The 17,293-nt window shown below is 44.9% G+C and overlaps 1 protein-coding gene across 17 annotated transcripts in view; it reads right to left on the reverse strand.

Moving 5' to 3' along the window:
* Positions 1–17,293, reverse strand: part of EDA (ectodysplasin A) — a 1,521,038-nt gene that overhangs the window by 361,967 nt on the left and 1,141,778 nt on the right. Inside the window, exon 7 of one of the 17 annotated variants that reach the window (XM_078640165.1) lies at positions 5,745–5,844. The exons of the other annotated variants lie outside the window; for them this stretch is intronic. Coding sequence (XP_078496291.1) covers positions 5,798–5,844 — 47 coding nt within the window. The 3' untranslated portion in view covers positions 5,745–5,797. Of the gene's footprint in view, positions 1–5,744; positions 5,845–17,293 lie in introns of those variants that run through there. 17 annotated transcript variants of the gene reach the window in all.

Consider the following 17,293-nt stretch of genomic DNA (forward strand, 5'->3'; position numbering starts at 1 on the left):
CGGCCTAACCATGGCACTTTTCATGCTAGACCTTAGCGCAGCGTTCAACACTGTAGCACATATCACCTTGCTACAGTGTCTGAACAGAGGTGGTGGGACTGACAGAGCACTCGGATGGCTTAAATCGTTTCTGACATGCAGAAGCTTTCAGGTCCAACGGGGCTCCTTTCAGTCGGAGGAGAAGATCTTAGAACAGGGGGTGCCACAGGGCTCCGCTCTAAGTCCTACCCTTTTTAATCTATATATGGCCCCCCTGGCGGAACTAGTTCATTCGTTCGGCGTAGAGATTGTCTCCTACGCCGACGATACGCAGCTCTTACTCACCCTCACCCAAAACTCGGCAGCGGGGGCAAATAATTTCCGAGCTTGTATGCAAGCATTGGCCACCTGGATGGATAGTCACTGCCTTAAACTCAACAGCTCCAAGACTGAAGTCTTGGTAGTAGGTGGTGATCGGCGGCTCTGGACATGTGATTGGTGGCCTAGTTGTCTAGGCGCTATGCCTATACCTTGTCCTGAAGCAAAGAACTTAGGGATATGGATGGATCCGACACTCTCTTATGAGACTCACATCAATCGACTAGTAGGCAAGTGCTATGGGGTCTTAAAGACTCTCAATAAAACCCTGGACCTCCTTCCTTTGGAGGCTCGGCGCACTATGACCCACGCATTGATCACTTCACGCCTGGACTATGGGAACGTCCTCTTCCTGGGAGCATCTAGTAAAAGCATTGGCCGAGTCCAGATACTGCAAAATGCTGCAGCTCGCCTAGTGCTTAGACTCCCAAAAAGAGCCAACTCCGCTACCGCCCTGAAGACCCTCCACTGGCTCCCAGTGAAAAAAAGAATAATGTACAAAGCCCTCCTTACATGTCACCGAATCTTATGGCATAAAGCTCCTAGTTATCTGACAGGTCTGGCTACCTGGTATGAACCACGCAGATCACTTAGATCGGGAGGCAAGGGCACGCTTGTGACCCACCGATATAGGAGAGAAAAAATGGGAGGCCGTTCTTTCAAGGTTGTGGTGGCCATAGGTTGGAACAAACTCCCTATCAGCCTCCGTCTGGAGCCGGCAGAACCTATCTTCCGTCGAATGCTGAAAACCCATCTGTTCTCCTCATAGGTTTCTCTGTGTTTTTTCCCTCGCTTTTCCGACCTCCCTCGGACGAGTCTTCTTTCCTCTCCTGTTTTAGCGCGGGGACACGCCGAGATGGCGTAATCCATGCGCTCTACAAATGTCCTTATTATTATTTTCAATATGTATAACTCAAGGGGCTATAGTTAATGAAAGGGAGATCAACAACCTGTTCGCTGTATACTCAACTCAAATTATTTAGAGATTGGAAACTTCACCCTCAATCCTGTGTCACGCTTCATCATAGGTGACTTGCTTTCACCCGGAGGTTGGTGAACAGGGTGGATCAGCCAAGTCATGGGAGTTTTCACAATGGGGAAAAAGATCCCTTAGGTTAAAATGATCTCTTGGACACCCTCAACATATTGTCTCTATTCTTGGACTAAAGCTAATGTTATATCACCTTTCGAATATTCCACAGGCATCAGAGCAGCTACAGAAACTTTCACCAGTACCTCTGCGCGCTGATAGGTGGTGCCGAGCTGCTCCCCCCGATGTCATTTCACTCCTGAAATGATGTGCGGAGACTAGAGAGGTGTCAGTTGCACTGTCAGTTGTTTTCTAGCCTGCCGGTGTCCCCAGGTGCAGAGCCCCAAAAGCAAATTGGTGTGACTGGTGTGCAGTTTCCAAGACTTGGGATCCTATTGAAGGATAGAGGCCAACAACAGAACGGAGTGGATGGTATGGTGGGTGAGGAATCGGTGGCTAGAAAGATTCTCTACCAGACAGAGCATTACCAAAGGTAAGTAACTTATTCTTCAGATGACTACTAGCTGCAGAGTCTCAAGTTCTGAATAAATATCAAAGCAGTGCCTATTTGGATGTGGGCTGTGGATGGACTCAAAAAAGAAAATCCTTCAGGACCGAGATGGCAAAATGCACCCCTCAAGGAACCTGACTGCCCAGACAATAATGCTTCATGAACGTATGGAGGGGCACCCACGTAGCTGCCCAGCAGATGGCTAATGCAGTGGTAGCAGTGAGTAAGCAGTACTTCTGGAGGCTGCTTGTTAGTAAATGCACAGCAGATGTTAATGAAAAGCTCGATCCAGCAGGAGACGCTGCTCTTCTGCACAGCCTTGCCTGTTTTTTAATCCAGAGAATCCCACAAAGAGCTGATCGTCCATCAAGGGTTCTTTGGTATGATCGATATAAAAGCTCAGTGATCTGTTGAAGTCCAAGCAATGGAGTCTCTCCTTCTCTTTATAGGGGTGATGTGATGCACAGAACACCAGCAAGGTAATGTTCTGACCAGCATGAAATGGCTATCACAACTTTAGGCAAGAGAGATGCCTGTGTCCTCAAGACCACTTTGTCTGGGAAGAAGGTGATGTACGGCTGGTTGACCCAGAGATCTTGAAGCTCACTTACACACCACACCAAGGTTATGAAACTAGGAACACTCTTGAGGGTGAGATGCCACAAGGAGCAGTTGGGAAGCGACTTGAAGAGAGTGCACATCAGAAACACAAAGACTGAGTTATGGTCCCACTGTGACATTTCTAAGGAGGAAAAACGTTTTAAACCTCTCAAAAATCAATCACATAACTGCAGAGTTAAACAATGAGGGCTGGTCCGTAATTGCAAAAAAGCAGATAGAACATTTGCTGTACACATTTGTGGTTGAGTATCAATTCTGTTTGAGGTACCTTCAATTATGATCCTCCTTGCTTCTTGTTGTTTGTCTAGATTAATGCTTTAGAGAGATAGATGAACTGTTCTTGATATGGGAAGGTGTCTCCTTTGGATATCACATTTGAAGAGACAGGCATCCCTCACTACAGTGTGGGCTGGAAACGTCTATTGAAGGAAATCCCTTTCTTGGAGTTACGATACTTTGTACACCAGTGGACGGATTGCCATGCTGCCACTGCTAGCATAAATGTATAGTCCCAACAAATTGAAATGTGACTCCATTGATTCTCTAGACATTCATGGGCAGGTCTGATATGCAATTTAGTGCATGGAATTATGGCAAAGAAAGATACGAGCTATCTGGAGGAAGGGTTGTTTTATGATGCATCGTGGTATCTTTGATGTTGGTCATCATATTCTGTTTCATTTGAATGCACAGCACTCTCCTCTAAAAAAAACATTCCCCTGGGTTGAAAACAAGTGCTGCTAGCTATTGCACTATGCAATGGGATGAGATGGTCTTTTCTTGGTCACATTAAAATCCAGATCGTTTATTTATGATGTTATTGACTGAAAGTCCTGCAGTGCTACCTCTTGTGAATTGACTTTCAGCTTCCAATAGATAACTGGAGACGAAAACGCCTTTCCTCCTGAGATAGGCGGTCACTATTGCCATACACTTTGAAAATACTCTCAGCGCTGACTTCAGGCCGATAGAAAGAAATTGAATAAGAATTGTTCGGTCTGAACTATGAATGTTAATACTTTCCTGTGCTTTGTTCAACCAGCACATGAATGTACACAATTTAGAAGGTCTATCGAAATCCAATCGACTTGCTGTACTCAGGTAGCAATTAATACAACATCCTCGTCTATTTGTGTTTCTCAAACCCGAAATGAGTCTGTACTCATTCTTTGCTCCGTTCTTACTGGTTAAGTATTTCGAGTATATGGCTTTATTCTTGTGAACTCTTGGTAATCTTTTCATGGCTTGCTTTCTTTAAAGATGTGTTATCTCCTTTCTGATCTTTATCCTGCAGTTTGGCTTTATTGGTGGCGGTGATGGTTTTAGCTTTAGTACTCCAGCATTCATCACAAGAGTTGTTTGTGATTCTTTCCCATTCGTCCAAGTGTATAGAAATGCCTCCTCCAAAGAGGATACCATTTATGCATTTCAGTTTCTATGTGTGATCCAAACAGAAATGAAAGAGAAAAAGTAGGCTTTATAACTTTTCTTTGCATGCAAAATCAAGCCCTGAGAATCGAAAAAATGTAAAGGCCAAGGCGATATTCCCAGGCCAGTAAATCAGCCATATCTACAGGTGCACGTATCTGTTTGGACACGACATTTAATTAGCCTACGTTTTTAAAGAAGTCACGTAGATGTTCTTTAAGAGCCGCGCTGTACAGAGCCTTAGACACCAAGCATATTGCCCTACGAGTGATGTTTAACAAGCTGCCTTGAAGTGGTAGCTGATGTGCAGCTGGTTCTTTCTCTTTCCTGAGTTATCAATATTACATCTTTTAAATTGTGGCAGAGCAGAGCTGAAGCCATATTGGATTACATTTTCTTACCTGTAAAATTACTGAATCCACTGGGTAAGTCCTAGTAAATGAATCCGCTGGGGGGCTCCTTCAAACTATGGAGGGTGATATTGTTTAACTAGTCACTGACTCCCCTTGGATGTAAAAGGAGGTTTAAAAATCTCCATTATCAGTTGAAAGTGGCAGCATCCCTAACATGAAGCACTACCTTCTTCGAAGTAGTATTAAATCTATCTTTGCAGCTCTCATGAGCGTCTGGATGCCATCGAGGGACGAAATGCCAGCTGTGGAGCTAACAGAAGAGGTCAGGATGTAGTCACTCTCTGTGGCGCCTGCAGCATCAGTAGCTTTTGGTCACTATGTCTCCGTGGAGAACTCGAAGTGAGTCTTGTTTGTGTGCCTCCTGTCTACAAGTGGTTGAGGGTGGTGTCTCCTCGTTGGAGAGGCTTGAGATGCTACTCCCGAGCTGCTGGCACGTCTATTCATGCCCACTCATATCACGTACGTTGGCACAGACATTAGAGTGACACGAATGGGTATAAAGGATTGGAGCCTGTCCTGTATATAGGGAAACGCATGAGACAGAGTAGTAAAGTACATGTATCAAACAGAGGCATGTCTCGCTAAAAATAGGAACAATTGTGTTGCACAAAGTATTAAAAGTACTTCTGAAGTACATTACTTTTTATATTTGTACATCCGGTAACCCCTTAACTTAAAAAAAAATAATAATGAACGAACGTCATTTATTGCATCGGTAATAGCAGGAATCAATTATTGGAGTTTCAGGAAAATGGGAGGAGCTCAATATTTTGACCTTAGTAACCTATGTTCTCTCTCTCACCCACACACACCACATACACGCGCCCACCCACACACATTCTATCAGAAAGGAGAGGATAATGTGCACATTTTCTGAACATAGTGACAATCAGACTCCAGGCATCTGAGGAAGGCAGTCAGAGACCATCCTGCTACCGACTGCAAGGGGCAGCTTTGATTTTATTCACCTGTGTGTCTGCAGAGAGCTAAAGGCACCCATTGTGTAAAAGTACAGCACTGTATGTCCCTGCAATCAGCAGGAGGAGCCTATCAATGTGTGAGTGCATAGGTATCTTTCTGCACTCTTAAGACTTTGAATTTGTGGTATACAAATTGGGTTCCTATTATCAGTTAAGAGTAATCTTTCTTGATACCAGGATATATATATATATATATATATATATTTTTTTTTTTAAGGTCAGGAATCTAATCTAGATTGTTCAATGTTAAGTAAAAGGCTCTTCTATTTTTGTAAATGCAAAACACAGACTTAGTAGATCAACATTTTCCGTAACGACTCGTATCAACAGGGACCACACATACTGCTCTGAATAATCAGATAATTGAATTAATAAACATAACTAGGAGGGCATTATTCTCTTACCTAGTACATGGAACCGCATAAATCAGGGCTAGGCACACTAGCCAACCGACTCATTACATCAACAGTTTCTTCATTCGTAAATCAATTTTGGACCGATTCCCTAAAACAGAGAGAATAAAGACGGCAAGATTTTACAAAAGAAACAAATCCCATTCTCTTGTAACCTAAAGATCTCTTTATTCTTAGGGCAGATGTCTCAAAAATGTTTATGTCACAGTCTTTTTCGGGTTTTAATTCAAATGGACCCTTAACAGGCAAATGCCATGTCAATATGAGTACACAGTGCAAATAACTGTTCTTTAGGTGCAATGGCATAACAGTATATATACACCCCAATTATCAGTGGAATGTCACATAAGCATATTGTTACTGCCCTTTACATGCTTGCCGTGGGCTTTTTAACACGTAACTGATGCTGGCGGGAAGACAACAAACGTTTATCATCTCTCACAAATACTATAAGCGCTCAGCCTGAAATAAGAATCCCTTTAAATACATTACTTAGATGGACATACCATGCCACAAACCTGTCCTAATGGCATATGTATACCGTCTAGGCGGAGGGACAACAGGCTGCCTGAATAAAATCAAAGACTTCGGGAGGAAAGTCGAAAGCTGTAGGAATCGCCGCACACTCTCCTTTCAATCTCCATGAAGGTGGAATGTAAGCAGGTTGGGGTGCAAGACCACGCGCTGCTACTGCGACAGAAGATCATCCGGAAGGGGCAGTCTGATTGGAGGACCAATGATCATGCTCAGGAGTTCAGGATACCATACTCTGCGGGCCCAATCCTAAGCCACAAGAATGACCTGGACCCAGCCGTTCCTGATCTTCTTGATAACTTTGGACAGGAGAGGTATCAGCAGGAAGCCGTACAGGAGGCCTGAGCTCCATTCAAGAGGAAAAGGGTCTCTGAGCAAGAGTCGCCTTGGAAACTCCAGTGTGCCGAACTGTTGACATTGCAAGTTCTCAGTGGTGATGAACAGATCTAACCAAGGCTCTCTCCAATCTTGAAAGAGACCTTGCACCAACTCCGGATGGAAACACCATTTGTGATCCGCTAGGCATCGACAGTGGAGTTTGCCCGCCCTGGCGTTTAGAGAGATCACCAGGTGTTTACAAAATTACATGACATTCCAGCCATGTCCAGAGGCGCAGGGGCATCATGCCAAAGGGTCCACAACCCTACCCTGTCCTGTTTGTTGCACTACCACACTGCGGTGGTGTTGTTCGTGAACACCTGTACCAATCTTCCCTTGATCGAAGGAAGAAAAGTTTTCAATACCTAACGAAATCACCCGAAGCTCCAACAAGTTGATGTGGAGCCTAGAGCCCAGACTCCACCAGATACAAGAGTCCTCTGATCTCCACCTCTTCCAGGGGGCCAGGAATGATGCATCTGTCAATATAGTCAGCTCTGGTTGGGGAATGGAAAGAAATCTGCTGCTGACCAAATTGTGGTTCATCAGCCACCACTGCAGGTCTTTAGCAGTTCCCTCTGAGATGTGGACCAGGTCAGAGAGATTCCCCTGATGCTGCGCCCACTGGAACTTCAGGTTCAACTACAGATCCCGCATATGACAATGGGTATGTGTCACTAGCAGGATGCCGCAGGCCATAAGTCCCAACCGTCTCAGTCACTGTCACCGAAATCCAGGATAGAGGCTGAAACACCAGAATCATGGGTTGAATAGCCTGGCTTGCCATTTCAGAGGATAGGCCCAAAACTGCACTGTAGCCAGCACAGCTCCGATGAAGGGGAGCATTTGAGAGGGCGTCAGGTGTGACTTTGGCATGTTTATAGTGAACCCCAGCAAATGCAGGAGGTACGCTGTAGTCCGGAGGAGACTGCTTGAGCTGGATCCGCCATCAACATTGAATCGTTGAGGTAGAGAAAGACTGGAACCCTTGACCTCTGCAGATATGCTCCGCCCACCATCATCATCATCTTGAACACCTGAGGGGAGCTGTTAAGACCAAAGGAAGCACAGTGAACTGACAGTTGCTCTTGGGGCAGGCAAGAAGGAGATATGGAAATATGCATCCTGCAAGTCCAACACTACCATCCAGTCTCCAGGTCAGACAGGACCGGAGTTAAGGTGTGCATTTTGAACTTCTCTTTCATCCGGATGAAATTGAGAAGGTGCAGGTCTTGGATAGGACAGAGGTCCCTGTCCATTTTGAGCACCAGAAAGTAGTGGGAATAGCAACTATGCCCCACTTTTGATATTGGAACGCTCTCGACTGCCCCTTTGGCCAAAAGGGCCAACACATCCTGACATAGCTTGATGAGATGGTCCTCTGTCAGGCAGTCATAAGAGAGTGGCATGGGGGTTCCAGATAGGGGATGGAGTACTCCCCCACGCATGATTTGTAAAACCGACTTGTCTGATGTTATGAACTATCAGAGGGGCAGGTGATGGCGGATCCTGCCCCCTATTGGGTGCCTGTGCTGGTATAAGAGACAAATAAAGGGATTTTGAGACTGCGGCTTGCAGGAGGTGGTGGACTGGCCTGACCGTTGGCTAATGTTCCCACATGGTTTGTAAGAACCAAGTCCATGGCCACAAAGAAGCTGAGAATGCTGCTGACCTTGGTGGCTGGGCGAAAACATACATTTGGGCAACCCCTTATGTTTTTTATTAGGCAGACTGGGGTTGACAGGGGCCATGGAGAGGCACGAATACCTGGCTGTAGGTATGTTGTCTTTAAAGTAATCCAGCGCTGAGTCAACCTTTTCACCAAAAAGGTGACAGCCATCAAAGGAAATGTCCAAGAGGGAAGCTTGGACATCCCCTGAAAATCCAGTGATTTCCAATTAGGGGGCCGATTAAGATATTGTTCAGAAACTCTTCTGACCGAGTCGGTTTTGGAATCGTTTCCGACCGGATCGGGTCCTGCATGTCCGACCGACCGATTACGATGCTTCCGTACATCGTTCAGTCAGACTCGCATTGACTTGAATGGGAGCTTGTGCTCCAAATGAGGACACAAGTTCCATTGACAAAAGGGGTGGTTGAGGAAAACTTTGCACCCTGTGGCTGGCACCTCATGGTGCCTGCCACACTGTGCATGGTTAGAAAGAGGGGTCCCTTGGGTACCCTACAGGCCCCAACCAGAGGCCTACGGGTGAAGGAGACCTGCTGCGGGCACCCAAAGTCCGATTCCGACAGCCGTTTCGTGTCGGGCAGACTGAATCGGAACAGCTTTCCGAATCCGTCATCATAATCGCTTACTCTGACCCATGTCCATAGAGCTGTACAATTCGGCTCCGAAAGACTCGGGCTGTCCGAATGCCATTCGGAACTTAATCAAAAAGCCCAAACTGTTTCCGTGCATCGTAATCAGTCGGTTGGAAAGATGTACGATTCGGTCGGAAACATAGGTTCCGAATCGGATTCTGAGATTCTGAATCCCATTCGGAGCCTTTCTGACCATCATCATATTCGGCGCCCAGGTGCGACAACGATGACGCAATTACTCTACCTAGCTAATTGGTTGTGTCCAGCCCACATCTGATGGTGAATTTTGCTGCATCTCACCCATCAGATAAGGCTTGAGTGAGTACAGCTCAGGCCTCCTCCGAGACCAAAGGCAGCACTTGAGCAACCACACAATGTTTGTTCATCAGCCCAAAAGGTATGCAGTATTCAAATCCTCTTGCCAAAAGTATTTGGATGTCATATCAAGTGCAGTGATAAAGAACACACCGCAGTTGATCCTAGAGGAGGAGGCTTTGACCACTAAGCTCTCCAGGTCTGGGGTGCTGGATGAGGAAACTGGGATCCTCAGATGGGGGGGGGGGGAGGTGATGGCGGTGGGCAATTGTCCTATGCACAGGATCCCCTGTGCAGAGCTATCTGGATTCCATATCAAGTGCAGTGATAAAGAACACGCCGCAGTCGATCCTGGAGGTGGAGGCATTGACCACTAAGCTCTCCTGGTCTGGAGTGCTGGAAGAGGAAACTGGGATCTTCAGGAGGGGGGGTGATGGTGGTGGGCAATTGTCCTGTGCACAGGTTCCCCTCTGCAGAGGTTGGACCAAGCCTAAGGAGGACATCAGTACGACACACAGAACGGAGAGCTGTGGAGTGGTGTGGTGTGGCTCACTGGTTAGAGGCGGCAGACCCGGGAGCAGAAGTCGGCCCGGGACCAGGGTTCAATTCCCGACGCGGCAGGGTCATGGACCAGGGTCAGCGGACTTGACAATTCTCGCCTCGGTGCCTACTCTAACCTGGGGTCGCACTCGACAACTCTGGGCATTAGCTTGCCTAATCTCCACAACGGCCCCATCAACGCCGGGGATGCCTGGCTCCACCTTGGGGATTCCCAGTAGGGACCATCCCACAGGGAAAGCCAGGACGGGTTCCCCAGCGGTATACAGCGCCGGGACGCCCCGTTGCTGAGGCAGCTGTGCGCTTTACAAGTATACGACATTTAACATTTAACATTTATGCGGATGCAACCATCTAAATAACCAAGGTTTACTCCTTCCGATAATTTTACTAATATCGCTCTGACATCCAGTAACCCGTGGAGACACACCGATCCATAACTTTAAATCTTCTACTACAGCACGTTCAACGTTCTTTGGAGTGTCCCACGTATTTGTACGATCACCTTACTATTTCACGTACTACGGAGACATAAATTGGTAGAATGCTCTAACCACCGTTTTAATAGCCTAACAGTCCAGGGCCCTGTCGGGTCGGAAGTATCACCGACGGAGCGACTCTCCCCACGATACTACATTTCGCTTTAGCCCTGAGGAGTCGCGGGAAGATTGTCCCAGACGCGACGCAACACGTGTCGGCTGGTTCTCTTGAACATTAAAGACACCCTTTCTAAAGACTGATTCCAAGACAACCAATTATTATTTGTTTGTAATTTAAATGCTTTGTCTCCTATTGTTTTTACATGTCTACACTGACATTTTTGTTTGTCAACTAGAGTGTGCATGGGTTTCTGATAGTAGGACATCAGTGAGGGCTTAGTCGAAAAGCAGGAGAGGTTCAGAAGGGGTAAATCCCAGCTGAAGCACCTTCATCAAGACATTTGTCTTGACTGCCGTCTAGGGCAACAGAAGGTTCAGGACCTCAGCCATCCTTTGCACCACCATTGCAAAAGAGACTCCCTCCTCCAAAGCCACGGTTGGATGAGAGACCAAGTCTGTGTTTAGTGAGGTATCTAACCCAAAGGCATCCATCAGTTCCTAATACCAGTTATCCTCTGGTTCATCTAGGGGTTGATGGAACAAATAAGGGTCCTCAAACGCCTCCCAATCATCATCTTCTTTGAGCCTTTCAAAGGAAAACAGCACTGTCTCGTGCTCATTATCTCCAAACAGAGGATCTGTTGGAATTGATTAAACCAGGAACCTAATGATCCCTAATAATGAAAAAAAATCACAATGTGGAGTCGTAGCCCACATCATTGACCTTGCAGTCCAGGCGCAAGGTTGGAACCCAATGATGAAGCATGTCACCCTTGTGTGAGTGAGGGTTCTAGTCTTAAAATTATTTCTTTACCGGCAGCTCCATCACATACATATACCAGTGAGTATACAGCACACAACCTAGACACATGTGATCTGTCTGTCCTGTCCCAACAGATAACCAGACGTACACTGACTCGGACTCGGCTATGATACTGGCTGGTGTTTGAGTAGACATTGGGCGATGTGGATCCACTTTCGTATTGGAGTCAGCGATGACGATGGGGTAGGCGCGGCCACAGGGCTACATTGGCACTGAGAACAATGGCACTGGAACGGGCTCCGTGGAAGGTTGCGGTCTCGTGGGTGGAGTTACTCCGGATCCAATACCGGATTCAAGTGGCCCGACTGAGGATGGGTGAATCTGCTAACAGGAAACCAGTAGAGGCCCCTGTGGGATTGAAAAGCACTCCAGATAGGTCAGGTCGCCCAAATATGAGGTGCATGGCCTCATAGAACTCCTTGAGTTAGGTGGGTGTTGCTCCAGGAAACTCTGGGGTGTGCAGAGCAGACTACAGGCTGTGGAGGAACGAGGCCTCGAGTGATGAGGTCGTTCCAGCGCCATGTCCAGTGCCTTGGACAGGCATGGAGAAGTCGAAAAACACTTCAACTTCTTTGACTGCTTGTGGAGCTTACCTGATGATTTAGACTGTGACAATGATCATCTGTTGGTTTCATGGGTGACATCCCTCGCACACCAGAAGAAAGTATTTTCATAAACGGTCTTCAACAGTGTTGAAAAAAGCTCAGTCAAAAAGAGGCTAGGGGTAGCTCTTCCAGATATGCGCTGAGTGGCACAGAAAGATAAGAATTGTCAGCATACTGGGATGGCGCCTAAATAAGCACCACGCACATCACATTCACTGTTGACAACACCGACGTCCAGCAAAACAGCGCCATCTACTGGCGTGTAGAGGTACTGCTCAAGAATTTCCAGATCCAGTTTGATGCCTGCGGATAATTCTTAGGTAAGGAATCTGCAGCTAGAAGTCTCTATCAGATATAATGGTCCTTTACTATGTGGTATTTTTTTGTAAAAAGATAGATAGATAGATAGATAGATAGATAGATAGATAGATAGATAGATAGATAGATCTACACACACACACATATACATATACATATATATACATATATATATATATATGCAGATATATTTTCACTGAATATATTCTCTAAAACAACACAGCTAAAAATGAGTTATGGTTCTCAAAAGCCTATAGCCTCTGAAGTTAGGATTTGCTGCACATGAAAGCACACCATAACTAACATTGCCCACAATCTGCGCTCCCTCTGAGTAATGACGATTATAGTGCATAAATTCAAGAGCCAACTGGGGGGGGTGGGGGGGTGGAAGGAGTTTTGTCACCTGCACTGCCAGGGCATGGAATGCACTGCCTTTCCATAACCGGGCCTCCCCAGACCCGCTTTCCTTTAGGAAGGCGTTAAAGACGTGGCTTTTTAGCGATCAGCAGTATTCAGGGCCTCCATTCAAACTTGTCTTTCAGTGTGTAGAGCTAAGCGCCAGGACACCGTATGGTAACCATGCGCTCTATAAGTATAATTAACATAACAATGTTTTTCTTTTGCTGGATTGCTTTTTTCCCTTTACCATTGATACTGGCTGTTTAAGGACGGTGAGCAATGTTAGTTATAGTGTGCTATGTGTGCCACTACCCATAATTGGCGAATTTCAGTCGGTTTACATGTCTGAGGCAGATTTTTTCAGTGAATTTCAAGCTAATTTTTAATAATAAGCTTTATTCCCAACCACCGATGCGCATACTCAAGTTAGTCGCAGAGCCTGGCCTCTCACCAATCCCTGCACCCAACCTGTCATACCCAACCCATGCTTAGCACATCTCCTGCTGCCCAAGGCTTCTGGCTCCCTCCCTCTCTGTCACTTTTTTCTCTGCCTCTCCCTTTCTCTCTTTCTTTTTGCCCCCACCCACACCACTTTGTTCTTTATTTTTACCCCTTTGTGAAAGTAGGTAATTGGGCTCGGAGACTGAAACACTTCAAATCCATCCAGAGTATGAACAAAAGATCGAGGTGAGATCGGACAATATTTTGTAAACGCAGTAACAACCTCAAAAGCTATCCAATTTGTTTCCCCAGTTGTATTTAACAAAGAAAGCTACAATGCATCATCCATTCCTGAAGACCTAAGAAGAAGGAGTCCCACTGTCAAAAGAGTAAAGATGAACAAAGGGAAAAAGCATCCTGACATTAAGAATGGAATGAGGAGTTGCAAATGGCAAGTTCTGTTCCTTTATGGAGCCAGCAGCATCCATAACTCACCACGCCTGGCAATGGCAGTTGCTTGAGAGCCTTAGGTCCTCTTTTTGGATCATGCTGAGAGGATCTCAGAGCACGTTAAAGAGTTATTTTGTGAGGCTTTTGTACCAGAATTTTAAAAAAAATGTTTGCTTCCTTCGACGTCTTTAAAGCATTTGAAGCACGTCATCCTTCTGTTAATAACTACTGAAAGGGAATTTTCTACCAATACCTTTGCATTTTGTAAACTATGCTTTTCTGCGAGAGGAGGAAGAAGGCAGCTTCTACTCTACATTCTGTGCACGTGGTATTTCTATCAGCCGCACTCACTGCTAAGGAGGAAACTGGTGAAGCATGCCTTACAAGGACGAGGAGGACTTTAAGGAAGGCAAGTTGATGGGCTCTATATGGTGGTAACTTACAGCATATAAACATATCCACTGACACAATTTTTTATTTTTTTTAGAAATGTTTCTAGTTTGAAAGAATATCATTGGTACTCCAGTAACACTGAAGGGAGGTAAAACTAGTTTGAAAGTAGATCATTGGTCCTCCAGTAACACTGCAGGGAGGTAAAACTAGTTTGAAAGTAGATCATTGGTCCTCCAGTAACACTGCAGGGAGGTAAAACTAGTTTGAAAGTAGATCATTGGTCCTCCAGTAACACTGCAGGGAGGTAAAACTAGTTTGAAAGTAGATCATTGGTCCTCCAGTAACACTGCAGGGAGGTAAAACTAGTTTGAAAGTAGATCATTGGTCCTCCAGTAACACTGCAGGGAGGTAAAACTAGTTTGAAAGTAGATCATTGGTCCTCCAGTAACACTGCAGGGAGGTAAAAAACGTTTAAGGACAATTCATATCTCACTTATTTCCCATGACCAAAATTTGAAATTATCTGTGCATTATATCCAAACAGCATCACCATCGAAAGCAGCAATCGTATCTTGATTATTGGACACAAATATGCTTCTATATTTTAGCCGAGTCAATCCTCGTAGTTTGCAGAGGAACTTGCCTGTGAGACAATTCTTCAGAATTCCAGCATGATTGGAAGTGACTTGGAGACACTAGGTGTGTTAGCCAACACAACTAAGTGCACAGGGACAAGTCAACTGCCCGAGTATTAGAGCATATGAAAGAGCATTGAAGCCACGTAGAGAAAATCTGTATCTACTGAAAATAATAAGCGAGAGTTAGCCAGGCTTACCACTTTCTCTGACAGCAAAAGATTGAAACCGTTAAAGGGCACTGGAAAACTGTACATTATGGCAGAAAACCGGGTCCATGGCCTTTATTTTCATAGAGACTTAATTATCGTACATCAGCAAATTAAGCAGTATTATTAACTGAGCTTGTAGAATGGCCACAACAGTGGAAATATTGGTTGTGGACAATGTGAAAATTGACATGTCACTTGCATCAAGTGTTTCTAAGTTACCAAGAAAGAAGACTTTTTTGAAGCTGCCCACAAATTTCAACTCGTGGAAAGTCATTAATCGCATACAGTGCTGATGTGCGCTCCTGTATATTGGGATATCAGTGAGTAATACAGGCATATTAATTTGAGAATATCAATTTAATATCCATTGGAAGACAAAATATAACCCCCAGTACCTAATTTTATTGCGAAAAATAATAAAAAAACAAACTTAAATTGGCTCATTAACGAGCAAATAACACCATACCGCGTGGGGGACATAGGGGAGAGGAGATGCATTATTAATGACCGTTCTTAATCTATAGTTTGAATCCAGAAAACAGACCGGCTTAAATAAAGACATGGAATTGACACGTTTGAGTCTTAAAACCTGAAACTAGATGATGTTGCTACAAGTCTGCTATTTGTAAGCTTATGTTCATGAGATGAACTAGGGGGGTAAACACGAGTGTGAGAACATGATTTTGAATATCTAAAGTTTTCTACAGTAACACAGACTAGATTGAAATTATGTTTTGACATTGTGATGGAGCCTTTCTTCAGTGTCATTTGGAGACTGCAAAGCTGGGTGAGGGCAGTCTCCCTTGTGCAGGTGCCTATATATGCACTTCCAGGTTATAGAAGCTTGCCCCTTAGGTGACCTGGAAAGAACATGCTTTTAATGACTTTTGCTGCAGTATTACGTACGGCAAAGTTCCATTTCATACAATGCAGTTTTGTTTTATCCTGAGCAGTTATAGTAATTGTAAGAGATCACAAAATTACATTGCCTGGATGCCCAGCACAAGTTACTCTTCATTAACAAACCACATTTGAACTACACAATGAGCACAACAAAATGCTCGTCTGACACTGTTCATGCACTGGTAAAACTGTTATGCCATTCCACCTAAAGAACAGTTGTTAGAACCGATGTACAAAGCTCTTCATATTCTTGGTCCAATATGGGTCCATATGAATTTATAGTCTGTCAGACTGAGACAAAAAAACAATGGTTTGAGTGAAACATCTGCCCCGAAGGCAAAGAGAGCTTTAAATTGTGAGACCATGGGACTGTTTGATTTTTTTTTCCTTATCTGATATCTCCCCACTGTAATCTCTCTGAATTAAGGAATCGCTGACATTATTTTTACAGGTGAATATGCCACTATTGTAATGTGTTGTGATGCCTATTGTGATATGGTTCCATGTACGAGACAAGATAATAACATATTGAACATACAATAAAAAGTATCATAGTAAATAACAAGCTTTTTGTTTAAATGCATATTCTGTATTGCTACACCACGCTCTTGCCACTGGCAGAAAATATACATTTTATGTCATCATGAAAACCCTAGAATTCCTAAATAAACAAGCTTGACATAACATAATGAACAAACAAACAGGATTTCATGGTAAATAATGAGCTTGTTTGTTTAACGGCAAATTCTGTATTACTACACCATTCTATCTCCACTAGCAGGAAGTATTAACTTTATGTTCTGATGAAAGGCCTACATGTAGCTTACCAAGCCTGAAACATGTTTATTTTTAATTGATAGTATGCGCTATATATAGTAGTTGTTAGTCATTTTGAGAGGATGTTGTGAAACTGTATTGTTGTATGCGATTTATAAATATGAATGAATTTCCTACTTCTAGTTCTAGTTTTGCATTGTACGAATCTTCATTGAAGTCCTAAAAGTGACAATAATTCCACCTTGCATGCTGGGACCCCAGAACACTTCATATCTATCACATATATAGATATATGTGTGTGTGTGTATTATATATATATATATCTATACTACTATTATGAAGGAAGAACTTTGAACCTTTGAGGCGCGTAAACTCGGGAACCACTGCGCCAATCCACACACCCGATACATCGTTGTAATTGTCAGGGTGTGCAGATGGACATAGGCTATATAAATAAAAAAAATATAAGTTATTTAAAAAATTTACGAGAAAAAAAAGTAGTCCCATGGAAGTAGCGCCGGCCGCGACGTGCGTGCTGAAATCAGGAGCGCGGGGAGGAGCGGCGTCCAGGAGCGCAAGGAGGAGCGGCGGACATGAGCGTGGGGAGGAGCGGCGGACATGAGCGCGGGGAGGAGTGGCGGACAGGCGGGGAGGAGCGGTGAGGAGCTGCGGACAGGCTGGGAGGAGCGGCGGACAGGCAGGGAGGAGCAGCGGACCGGTGAACTCAGGAGCGCGGGGAGGTGCGGCGGATGAGTTAAGGCTCCGGGGGACCCACGGACAATGTCGGGGCGGGCAGGGGCCCTGAAGCCTGATTGCTCCCGGACAAGGTCGGGACGGGCTGCTAGTGTATGTGTATATATATATAGTAGTGAACAAGG

Source organism: Lissotriton helveticus, chromosome 4_2 (genome assembly GCF_964261635.1).
Source record: "Lissotriton helveticus chromosome 4_2, aLisHel1.1, whole genome shotgun sequence".
NCBI classification, from domain to species: Eukaryota; Metazoa; Chordata; class Amphibia; order Caudata; family Salamandridae; genus Lissotriton; species Lissotriton helveticus.